The sequence below is a fragment of the Centruroides vittatus genome, unplaced genomic scaffold, assembly GCF_030686945.1.
Source record: "Centruroides vittatus isolate TY-2023 unplaced genomic scaffold, ASM3068694v2 contig_5, whole genome shotgun sequence".
Taxonomy (NCBI): Eukaryota; Metazoa; Arthropoda; class Arachnida; order Scorpiones; family Buthidae; genus Centruroides; species Centruroides vittatus.
This window is the reverse complement of record NW_027122286.1, coordinates 1,150,128-1,163,616: the sequence shown is the minus strand read 5'-3', so window position 1 is coordinate 1,163,616 and position 13,489 is coordinate 1,150,128. Positions and strand designations below refer to the sequence as shown.

The 13,489-nt window shown below is 26.3% G+C and overlaps 1 protein-coding gene across 3 annotated transcripts in view; it reads left to right on the top strand.

Moving 5' to 3' along the window:
* The window catches only part of LOC136978206 (uncharacterized), a 145,713-nt gene that overhangs the window by 103,631 nt on the left and 28,593 nt on the right, over window positions 1-13,489 (top strand). For all 3 annotated transcript variants that reach the window (XM_067273862.1, XM_067273861.1, XM_067273863.1), the window contains 4 exons: window positions 9,087-9,205; window positions 9,297-9,345; window positions 11,622-11,721; window positions 11,789-11,895. In XM_067273862.1, the coding sequence (XP_067129963.1) occupies window positions 9,087-9,205; window positions 9,297-9,345; window positions 11,622-11,721; window positions 11,789-11,895 (375 nt within the window). The remainder of the gene's footprint in view (window positions 1-9,086; window positions 9,206-9,296; window positions 9,346-11,621; window positions 11,722-11,788; window positions 11,896-13,489) is intronic.

The window sequence follows — 13,489 nt, the reverse complement described above, 5'->3', positions numbered from 1 at the left end:
TGAAAGTTTTGTGCACAGAAAAAATAAAACTACAAAAAAATACTTATGCTGTAAAATATTTTTATTAATATACTCTCAATGTAGGAAAATCATAATAATCATAAAATCCTGTGCCAAAAGTATTAGATCACTTTTCAAAAATATTGATTTTGTAGTTTTGATTGCATATAACTATCTTTCTATCTATCTATTCTTTGACAAAAATATTGCATCATATGAAGTATATCCAATAAAACTTGATAATTAATAATGGAATAAATCTGAAATGTTCTAATATGTTAGTGGCACTAATGAAACTGGAAGTAAATCATTTAACCACATCAATTACAAATATACAACAGTAACAGGGGGTCATAATAAGGAGCTGGGAAATGATTTAAAACTTTGAATAATATCATTATTCAAACAAAACATGTCTCCTAGAAGAGTTGCAACACTACTAAATGTAAGTAAAACTGGAGTTCAAAACATTATTAAAAAATTTAAGTTATCTGGATGTGTCGAAAATCAACATTGTCCTGGCAGACCTAGAAAATCATCAAAATTAGAAGACAAAACCCTCCAGAAAATTTGCAAAATAGTAAGAGAAATTTGGAGTCTAAGTGTCTTCAAGAACAGTTATTAGATGTTTTGCTTCTATGGGCTACTATTCCAGAAAAGTAAAATCTATACCAATGATTACACCCAATAGATGAAACTGTGATTAAATTGGGCCAAAAGTATTAAGACTGGAAACCTGATAATTAGAAGGTAGTTTTCTCAGATGAAAGTTGGATTTGTTTGAGATATGGTGATGATAACAGCACAAAAGTGTGGAAGTAATCAGAAAAAAGGTTTGACAAAGCATGCCTAGAGTCATATGTGAAATTTCCACTCAGCATAATGATTTCGGGCAAAGTTTGCACTTTCAATGGTATTGTAAACAGTAATGTATATCAAGATATTTTAAATTACTTTTGGATTATATCTATTGAGGAAATATTTGGAGACAGTGAATGTTTTTTCAAAATGACAGTGGTTTCCTTGGTGACAAAATTGTTTTTTTGTCACCAAGGCAAAACAGTTAAGGAATGGTTACAAAACAATATCAGGAATGCAGACTGGCCACCAAACAGTCCTATGAATCCAATTGAAAATTTGTAGTATTTATTGAAGAAAAAATATCAAAAACAAAACCATGCAACAAGGAGGAATTGAAATTGGCTATAGTAGAGTTGGGAATGAAATTACACCAAATAAGTATCAATATCTTGTAGATCAAATGCCAAATTGAACTGCAGCTTTAATAAAATCCTCAGATGGTCATATTAGATTTTGATCAAAGTGTGGTCTAATATTTTTGTTGAGGAATTTTGCTGATCTAAAATTTTTGTCTCACACATGAAAATGATTTTTTTCTTCTAATGTTAAAAAACATTAAAATCTTATTGTGTGACATTTTTGTTAAATAAATATTGAATTTTGAGGGAAAAAATAAAGGAAATTTGTAAAATATAACTGAAAATAATTATATGCAATCAAAACTGCAAAGTCAATATTTTTGAAGGGCAGTCTAATACTTTTGGCAGGGGATTGTATGTAATTGATGCTGAACTAATAAAAATTGTTACTACTGTTCACAGTATTTTATTTGTGTAAGCACTTCTAGCATAACTTACTTGGGGCTGATTTTAACTGTTGTTCAATTGAAATGTTTAACTGAGCCATTGTTTTTAGTCAGCTAAAAAATAGTAGAATGAAACAGCTTATAATAAGGTTTTACCAAGATCATCACACTTTTAAGTTCATTGTATGATCAATGGAGGCATTTTCAGAAAAATATTTGAGAGAAAATTGCCTTATCTTTTGCATTTGATCTCATTCTAAATTTAAAAATGCCATGTTCCGTTTCCAGCCAGTACTAGAATTTCAAAATTTTATCATTTGGCAGAGTGTACTTCATTTACTTTGATATAATTCATTTCCCTTCATTTTAAAAAGGGTGTACAGTGCTCTGTGATACCCTGTATATAGTATTTTTCTGTAACATTATACTGTGTAAACTACACAGCAGGAACTATTTAAAATTCTATGTATTGATTAATGCAATACTGTAAGAAATATATCATATGTAATTCTGAAAATGTAATATATAGTCTTAAATGTTTGATTTAAGGTACTCTGAAGTGGACATTTGCTTTTTGTTTTAACTTTTTTAATGAGATGATGCCTTTAATATTTCTTTTCTATTTGGTCAACAAATCTGCTTTCAGGTTAAATGAATTCCAAAAAATGGCCAAATCTCATTCAAATCTGTCCCTATTAATGGAAAGATGAAATTTATTGGAATTAATAATTATTCATATATAAAGCATAGTCTAACTTACTATTGAGGCTATTAACAATAAGTTATGTATATTCTCCATACTAGAACCAAAGTAGAGAAAATAGAGACTTTAGAGTTGGGAAAAGTGATTGATAATGAGACAAATTGTTACACTTATTTCAACAATGCAATATGCCCAATGCTGTATATGCCGTTTTTAGTTAGAATGCGTTTTAACTGGTTGAAACTAGTCTATACTGGATGTCTTTGTTAAAACCTGTTTTGTCTAGTTAAAACTAGTTTTAACTCAAATTCATTTTTGACTAGCAGTAAATTCTAGTTATGACAAAGGCATCCAGTATAAACTAGTTTCAACTAGTTAAACTAACTAGTTGAAACTAGTTCATCCTAACTAAAAACTGGTTTTGACTGCAACATATAGAGTGGTTCGGGGTAAGATGGTAAGCGGGGAAGATGCCTGCTTTTTGATACTTTCAAACGGTGACGTCAGATATTGTCATGTGTTTGCATGATGAATCGTTGGGCCAATATTGAGTGCGGAAAGCTGTAGTTGGAAAATGAAGTCGGAAAATGTAGTTGGAAAATGACGTAACGGTTACCTCATTTTCTACATGTGAGGAGAATAAAAGCAAGATAAGAACAAAGTTTTTGTTGTGAAATGTTTCTAGAATCATTTTAAAACTAAAAGTTAAAATAGAATTTATAAAAAATTGCTTAAAACAATTAATGTGTGATGTAGTTAAGGTTCTAAAGTTTCCATTGTGCGCTATCGCCGATTCCGATCGGACATGCTAGAACACATGACTCCGCTAGGCATCTTACCCCAACAAATGGGAAAGATGCCACATTTTTCTTGCAGTAACATGCCTATTTTTTGTTAAGTGAATTCCAATATGCTTATTTTTAATAAATTTTTGTTTTCTCGTTTTATTGCAGGATATGCATAGAAATTATATAAGGATTTCTCAAAAAGGTTTTTGGACTGAATAAAGCTTTCAGCTAGCTATAGAGCACGTTAGAATGGGCGGACTTAACAATACTTATACTGTGCTGTTATACTTACTATGAAGTACTTTGTACTACATATGCAATAAATTAAATTTGGTTAAGGTATTCGAAAATTAATTTTATGCAATTATATTTGTTATCTTACCCTAATGGCATTTGGCATTTCACCCGGATACTTGGGTGAGATGCCTAAAATGCCAGACAGTAAAAAAGTCGTCATTGCAAACACAATATACAATTATTTTTCATATACTCCAAAGTTTTATTTGAAAAACATGCTCAAGAATATGATATTTTTGTTAGAGGCTTCCAAAATCCAAATTATCACTATAATTTTCTTCATAAGCGAAATGTTAGGAATCTTAACCCGAATCACTACACATAACTTTATTTATTTCCCCCAAACATATTTATGTAGCTAAAATTAGTTTTAACTAATGTTAAAAGTTAAAACTAGTTTTATCTAAAGTCAAAACATGTACAGCAGTAAATTAACTAGACAAAACCCAGTTTTGTCTAGTTAAAACTAGAATTTACTGCTAGTCAAAAATGAATTTGAGTTAAAACTAGTTTTAACTAGACAAAACGGGTTTTAACAAAGACATCCAGTATAAAACTAGTTTCAACTAGATTTTTTTTTTTTTTTAACTCTTTCTGCCCTGTGGGCACTAAATGGGCCTCTTTTAGAAGGTCCATTATGGGTTCGGCCAGGCCCACAATGGAGCGACCGGGTGGTGAGGGAGGGGCCTGACATCCGAACGGACCACCCCCGAAAAATTCCTGGGGATTATTCAACCCATTCGGATTCGATCCCAGGTCCCCCAGAGCGGTAGGCTGCTACCTTGACCACTCGGCCATCCGGCCGTCAGTTTCAACTAGTTAAGATGCATTCTAACCAAAAACAGGTTTTGACTGTAACATATACAAAACATGCTCATGATTTCAATTTTATCATCCCATCCACAATGAAATACCTCAAAAATATTTCCCAGAAAGAGATTATGCATCCAGTTCAAGTATGAGTATTGGTTGGGTAAAGGGCTTAAGGAGGATTAAAAATAATGAATCTTATGGAATAAAAACTCTGTTCTAAGAAAATCTGGTCATCTAAAGTGATGGTTGGCCATCTAGAGAAATTTTACTGTACAAGAATATAAATTAATATCTTATTTTGTTACTATAATATCCCATTTTTAATTAATCATTAATCATAGAAATAGCAGAGTAATTATGAAGTACAAGGAAAAAATAATCCTCTTTCATACTGATTCATTAAAGTTATAATAATGTAAATATTAAAACAGAAAGTCACTAAAGAATACAAAATTATTGAAAAACGTTTTTACAAATTAATAAAATATTTTTTTTTACAGTTATAGACATTTAAAAAATGACCCAAATTTAATATAAGACTCCAGAAGAATTATGGGAGTCTTATAATAACCATATATTATTTATAAGTATTAACTAGTGATAGTTGTAAAGCTAAATTAAAAGAAAAAATGTTTTATAATTTTAAAAACCTTTATTTATTCTAGTTAAATGTCAGCTTCAAATAATGTATGTAAAGAAGTTTTCATAAAGAATTGTCATTATTTTAAAATATTAAGAACATTTTTGGAACAAAATCAAAATTATATGCTATTCATGCAGTTATAATCTACAAAAATTTTCATTTAATGCAATACTGAATTTCAAATATAATTTTATAATTATTTTAAAAGCTTATAGTACAAATTTAATATTTATTCAATCAAAGGAATTGTTAAAATGAAAAGAAAAAAATCTAAAGATATAGAATTAGTCTTTAAAAAGGTTATTAAGATTCTAGTTTCTGGAAATAAATTCATATGATTTTTAATTTTTGATATTCAATAGAATTAGATTAATACATTTACTCATTTATATGACTATACAACAATGGTTCTTTGTACATATTAATACAAAAGGTTTCTGTTATAATTTATTGATTAACTGCTATTAAAGTTGTTGTTATATTCAGAAATTCTATTGTTATTTTCATTGTTGGAAGACAGGCTATATATAATTGAATATGTTTCTTTTAAATAAGAGGATAAGGTTTGATTTTTTAAGCTAAATTTTTATAAATCAAATTTTTTTTTTTTTATTAGATATTGAAAAGATTTTTAATTTTTTCAACATTTTCTTCATGAATTACTTGGTTTCTACGCACAGTAAACTAGAACTTTTCTGTAATAAGTTTCAAAACACCTTTCTCTCTTTTTTCTAGCAATTTCTTTAATTAAATCAAAAGAACTAATGTTTTTGGCTATTTTAAATGGCCTTCTTCAGGTTAAGCATAATTGGAACACTAGTTAGAATATTCTGACATTCCAAAACAAAAGAGAGAAAGGTGTTTCAAAACTTACTACTTGATTTCAAAATACTTATTTAAGATATACAATGTCAATTAGAGAATAGTTTTAAAATCCTCCATAGGATATCTTTTTATCTAATTATAAGTAAATTCATTAAATTCAGTGCCTTATTTAAAATTTCAAAAAGTCAAAAAAAATTTGAAAATTTATATATTTTCAAACATTAATGATTTAAACATGGTTTTGAATTTTTTTTTATATTGTCTGATCTGAAATTATTTTTAAGTAGGTGGCTTTTTTGTTTAAACAGAAACACAGAATAGTTTAAAGATAGCTATAAATTAAAATATTTGTTACATTTGATATAGAATTTAGATAATCACCTTAAATACAGTTGCCTCTTTGATATTAATTTAATCAAATTTTTTAGATTATGCATTTTTTATATTTAATCTTGAATTGATAGAATTTTGAATTAAAATTTAGCTCTCTTAAGATGTGTTGATGCTTTTCTTTTTATTTATATTTAAAAAATTTATTCAATATTATGGTCAATGCAATTAACTAAATTTTATATGCAACAGAACCTTTAATTACCAGTAACAAATTAACAAAAAGGAATGTTTTCGGCCTTCACCAATGCCTGCATACGGTCTTTTTAACAAGTTGGAATTTAAAGTTTAGTTGCACCCCCAGTAATTCAGAAAGGAAATAGTTTTAACTAAATTTTATATTGAAATCTTTTAAAAACTTATAAAACGTGCTTTAATAAAGTAATTGCTTCATAAAAAGGTATAGGATCAACCCTATTGAGATGATGAAACATTAATAATTTTATAGGGGAATATTTAAAAAGAAAAGTATGAGACTAATTCCAGAATTACATGCAAACTGAAGGAAAGCATTTATGAAGCATTGAAGCTATTTATATCAGTATTTTCAGTCTGAACATTATGTGTACACAAATGTTCATAGATGCACAAATTCACCACTTTCAACATCTTCTGTAAGTTTACATACATTTAAATAAAGTTTTTAACAAGTGTCCTTTGCTTACATTTATTATAACATTTTCAATGAATGGGGCTTATTTTATGTGGGACACTGTATCTGCAAATTTTTAAATGCTTCTATAAAGTAATTTTTAAATATATTTTATATTTTATACTATGTAAATGCTAAAATTTATTTTTGTCATTGGCTTCATAATGTTTTATTCCTGAATATCATTAAATGTAATGATTGCATATTCTCTTCTTTAATCCACACTTTCTATATTTACTATTAATAAATTTTAATGCCACATTCCATCCTTTTAACAAGTCTTATATTATGAAATGTTAATTGTTGAGTTTTTAAACTACCAAATGCTTTATGCAGATTTATTCTGAATTTATATGAATTTTATTTAATTTATAATTATTATGATATAGCATTTGTATGCTGAGGAAAGCTTCTGATGACAGGACTGTTATTTGAAAAATAGATATTTCTATTATTTTAGAAAGTATAGTTTACATCATATTTATTAAATCTGAAAAATTTATCAGTTTTTGGATATTTTTATAGTGTGTATATAGATATAAACATACAGTAGTTTACATTAAATTTCTTTTTGTGCTGTTCATTATCTGGTGACAAAAAAATGTTTATCTTTTACATCTAAACAGCAAATTTATTTATTTGAGTATATAAAAAATATTGAAATTTGGAAATTGAAAAAATAATTATTTTAATCGGAATGAAATATTGCACATATATCAGACAATAAACTTTATTTAAAATAAACATGCTGCATTGTGATAATATTTTTAGGGCATCTTTGGTCAATTTACAAAAATAAAAATTGAAAATATACCATAAATACATTACAGATCAAAAGTATTTTTTATTTTAAATTGAATTTATTGTTTGGTATCAGTTATACATATACATATGTATGTGTTAATTCATTAATCTTAATTAAATCTAAATAATTAAATTTTAATCAGGAAAACTTGCAGAATTATAAATCTGATTTACAAAAACTTGCAGTAGAATTAATTAAATATGAGCAATAAAAGTAATCATTTTCATTACTTAAAATATTTATAAACTATATTTTATTGATATAACTAAGAAGCTATATACAATTAAATCAGTTATCATAACACTGAAAAAAGGTATTCTCAAATTTAAAAAATAATTTGGTTTTTAATGACTTTATGCAAGAATTAAAGATCAAATATAAACAAAAATTAATCATATTAGTAAATTTGGAAAAGATTTAAATTAATTTAGGCTATCTGATGTTTTACGCATTCAGATAGCTATAGAAAAATCATTCCTATTGATACAATATTGGGACATTAAAGATAGTTAATATTCGATAGTGTTTTGTGACAGTTTTAATGATTTGGGGCTCCATGTTAGCTATTGGATCCGGGAATATGTGTATTCTTAATGAGGCTGTAAATGCAGAAGAGTGAGGGAATTTTAGAATCATTTTTGATTCCAACAATCATAGATCACTTTGGTGATGCTGATGTTGTTTTTCAGGATGATAATGCCACATGCCATACAACCAAATGAATTAAAGAATTGTTAAAATATAGGCGTGTTAAAACATCAACCTGGACTGCAAATAGCTTAGATTTAAACCCTATTGAAAATTTATGAGCAAAGGTAAAAATGCTGGTTGATGAAAGGGCACTAGCTAATAAGATGAACCTAAAGAGTATTTAAAATTAAAATTAGCTGAAGTAAAATAACTTCAGAAAATATGAATATGAAATAATTCAATGAAATAATTTTGATAATGTTAATATGCATAAAAGTTGTAAGAGGAGGACCAACAAAATATTAACTTCTATCATTTTGTATGTAATCCTTTTATTATTGTTGTTGTTCAAATACATTTTTCAACTTCCTGTATGTTCAAAGACTTTTTCCAACACAGCTTTATGTATAAATATATTTTGGGGAAAATGGTTGGATTTATTCATTTGAAATTAAAGTGATAAATACTTAATAAACTAATGAATAAAATGTATATTTTTATTTTGAACATTACAGCGTTATTTTCTTATATATTCTTTGGATTAATTGAAGTTGATTAACTATAATAAATAAAGAATATTATTACTTTTATTATTACAAATTTTATAATAAACATGAAAAAAAATTAAAATTAAGTTTTGGCAACTTAGCTAATGAAAGTAAATAATTTTGTTTTCTTTTGTTGACTATTATTATACTTTTAATATAAAAAATTAATGTAAATAACTATAAAATGTCTTTTTATATTATAAATTTCAAAAAATAATGAAAGAAAATGAATGAATATTTAAAATATAAAGCAAATACATTAAATTATACTAAATGATTTTTATGTATGCTGTATTTTTCTTGCTAACAATTATTTTTTATTTTAGGAAATGTGTGCAAATTTTGAGTTCTGGATGAAATGGTATGGAAAAACATATGGAGAATTTAAGTTAATCAAAGGCGATTTTTTGGCTGAAGAGCACAGAGAAATTGTCATGAATTCATCGTAAGGTTTTTGCTTTTTAAAAATTTTGTAGAAATTGAATAATGCATTAATGATTTTAAATGTTGATGATGATATTAATTTATAAATATAGGATAGTATTTGTCAACAATTTTGCTTTTGGACCAACAGTTGATCATATGGTAAGATATTATATATTATTAGAAGCATTAATACTTTTAATAAATTTCTAGTCTTAAGAATATTTAACATTCAAAATAAAAATTTTTAAAAATTTGGTTAGAATTTATTTGCAATTTCTTCATTTTTGATAAACTGAAGATATTGAAATGTATGCCCTAGTTATGAACTTTAAGAATGTTTTCTTAATGTTCATAACTAGTGAACTAGTGAATAAATATAAATAACAAATATTTAGATATTGTAGAAGGAATGCAGACTAAGGAATAGAATTATAATAAAATTGTCCTACTAAAAATATTTTGTCAATTTGATAGTAATTAATAGCAGCAGATGATAATAGTTTGAAATACCAACTGCTACTATTTTAAAATGACAAAATATTGAAGTAATTTTTTAATAATTTCAAATTACCAAGCTATATGCAGTAATATCAGCTGACATTATGTATTCAGAATTTAAAAGTATAAAGAGATTTTAATATCATACATACACAATAATTTATATTATTCTACTATTTGACAATTCTCTGAAGTAACTAAAACAATTGTGCATGACATGTTATTTAACATCATTCCTTGCCAATTAATATGAATCAATGTCATTTGATATCACTTATCATTGGAAAACAATTTCAAATATTTCTATGAAAAACAGTGTATATGAAATAGTTAATCTGAATTTAATAATCAATAATTTGATGGTTACTCATATTTCATTTTCAGAAATAAACTTCCTTATCAAGTCTGTATGAAATTATATATCTGATTTGTTTCAGTGTTACAAACTATATAATACCAAAAATTTCTTTGGCATGACGGGAAAAAATCGTCATGCCCTGGTTAACTTATAGAGTTTAGTGATTTTTGTATCTTTGCTGTAAATTTGCTAACAGCCATATCCATTTTTGTAATATAGTAACCTGTCTGTTGTGAATGTGTAGAATTATTTTATATTTAAACTGAACATCTACATTTTCTGTTTCTTTGATTACAAGAAAGCAGAAAGTGCAAATATTCAAATCTTTGAAAAGTTAAACTTGTTAATAAATATTCAACTTTCTTATGAATATAATAACAACATATTGTTTAAAAAAAAATGTAAGAAGATTTATTTTTCTAAGGACAAATTAGAATTATGATAAATGTTATATTTAATTTTCAGTTAAAGATATTAAAAGTTTTACATGATTTACATGAGAATATTAATATATAAACATAGAATTAAAATAATGAAAATAAAAGAAAATGTAACAGGGAAAATAAGAGAAACTTGTAACAAATTCTTGATTCATTATATACAGTATATGTAGTAGCATATTCTATTTTTTTAGAAGTAAATTCAGATGCAAAATATTGCTAAATATATTGATATTTGAGATTTTTTTTAAGAAAACAAAGTTAGATGAAACAACAGTATTTCAGACAGAAAGTAAAGAAGTTACAATTGGAATTAAAACTATTATCTTTTTCAAAAATAAAACCAGTGTAGAGTAGAATCAATGTTTGTAAAAGCAATCAGATGAGAGACTAGAAAACTTGGAAAGCAGAAAATTTGTAACATAACACTCATGTCAAGAATATAAAACAGGAAAGATGTTTACAGACTTTTGATAAATAAGTCTAGTTAGTAGGAATTAAAAGTTTCTGTGAGGAAAAGTTTGTTGCTATGAACTTTGAGTGAAACTTGTTCTTTTATTTTTATCACATCTGGATGAAAACTTTTTATAAAGTTTATGGAAAGTTGCAAAGAATATAAATTAAGTGCAGTTTGAACTTTTCTTTCTCAAAATGAGGATAAAAAGGACATTTTTTAGTTTAAAGTATTTTAGATTTCTTTAGTTATTTAAAGTTAAAACCATTGAAATTTTTTATACTTTAGAAAGATCTACCAAGTTAGAACAGATTATTAAAAAAAAGTTTTCCTTTAACTTAGAAAGTTTATTATTTAGAAAGAAACTACTTTGTAACTATCTAAATTTAATTTTTATGCAAAAACATATTAGTATTAATTTTGATTAATTAAATAATAATATAAAAATATGAAATGACTATATTTTCTGAGATTAAATATAAAGAATATTTTGAATATCTTGATAGTAAGGATATTTGTCTTGGCTGTTTAATATTAACATATCACTTAAAATAATGAATATCAAAGTAGAATCATTTGAAACAAATTTAAAAACTGTTACAAAACTTAGTGGATTTCAAATCAAGAATTAAGTTTATTATAATATTTATATTTAATCTTAGTGATTAAAAATTTTACATTTCAGTTGAAAATGAGATTTGCAGACATGAAAGATAGTGCTAGAATTGTTTCATCAAAGGCATTCTGTCCCTTAAATTTCAGAATTACTGACAGAAATCTTAGTGGTTAGTATTTTATATTTGTAAAATTATTGAGAAATTTAAATTTTAATTAAATGTTCATTTTCTCTAGATATTGGGACAATTATGCATGTAAAAGAAATTACACCATTAAAAGGATCAGTATCTTGGACTGGAAAACCAGTATCCTATTATTTGCATAGGATAGATAGAACAAAGGTAAATTTAGGAAAATGTCATTGTTTATAATTTAATAATATACCATGTCTGAACATTTGTAACTCTATGCAAAAATGCTTTTTATTCAATGGATAAGTGATTAATCATTAAATTTTACAATATCTTATTATAATTTTTTATGAATTTCAAATTACAGTAGAGCATTGATTAACCGACTTATCAGTTAACCGACCGCGTTCTAGTCGGCAAATTCAAATGTCCGCTAGTGATGTGGCACTACAATATTTGGTTATGTCTTGGCTACTTTGATATTATTTTTGTTAAATTTTTGCATGTTTTAGCTGGCAGCATTGGCTCGACCATGAAAGGGAGGCTAGTATTTAAACCAGGCCTAATACACTATACTAATAATGTATTTTTTCATACTTTTCGGTTATCCGACCAACCCAGTCCCCAATTAAGTCGGATAATCGATGCTCTACTGTACTTATATTCAAGAAAATAAATTACAGGTATCCCTCATATAACACAGTAGTTACATTCTGAAAAAGTGCCATGTTATGTGAATCCATGCTATATGGATTAAGGACTAAATCAACACACAGGGTTAGATTTCAAAAGTTAACAAAGTATACTATTCTTTTTCATTACTAAGAGAAATATGTTTATTAAAACAATCAATAATTTATTTCCAATCAATAATTAACTAATAATCACAATTAAAAGTACTGTATGACACATTAATATTGATTTTAGTTAAGCCAGGGCATTTTCTTTTTACAAAGTATCATCAGCTTTTTTGTTGATCTTGATCAGAAATATCAGCAATGTCTTCGTTTTTTTATAATTTTTTATGGATGACAAAATAAAAATATGTTATTAATCAAAAACTTGTTCCAGAGGGTTGCATTTGTTCAATCGAGTACAGAGCAATTTTTTCCAGAGTTTGTGTTGGAATACTGAATTGTTCAAGTTGAGAACAATTTGAATACAAGATACTGTTGTCTTTTGTTTGTTGTTTTTTTACGAATGATTACTTACCAATGGTTAAAAAAGTTTAGTGATACTTATTTAAAACTGTTTAAATAAACTTTACTAAATACAAAGATTGTTCTATAAAAACAAAACACAGTGACAGTGTTAAGGGCAATGACAATGACACCTGGTTGATAGGAAAGCTAGGACAAGGAAGAAAAAATTCTATTATCAGTTTTCATTAAAGTGAACTTGACAAAAGGCACAAAAGAAATTGAAAATTTCAATATTCTAAAATCTGTGGGCAAATTTGAGACAACAGACATGCTTATTTGAATAAAAAAATATTGAATAACAAAGTTTACACGTAAAAATTGTGAAATTTGTATGGAGAATTTCCTAAGCTGTGTTACAGCGAAACCAGAAACCATGTTATATGGGGGATATCCCCAATTTTTGAACTGTGTTAGAGTGAAATCGTGTTTTAGAAGTGCTGTGTTGTATGAGGGATACCTGTACTTCCAATGCTATGGTCCAGCTTAAAATTTATGAATTTCATTTTTTTTTCCATTTTTGACAGGTTACAACTAGTATAATAAAATAAAGTCATCCAATATATTTTTTAGTTTAATTATTTTTATGGAAGTAAAAATTCCGA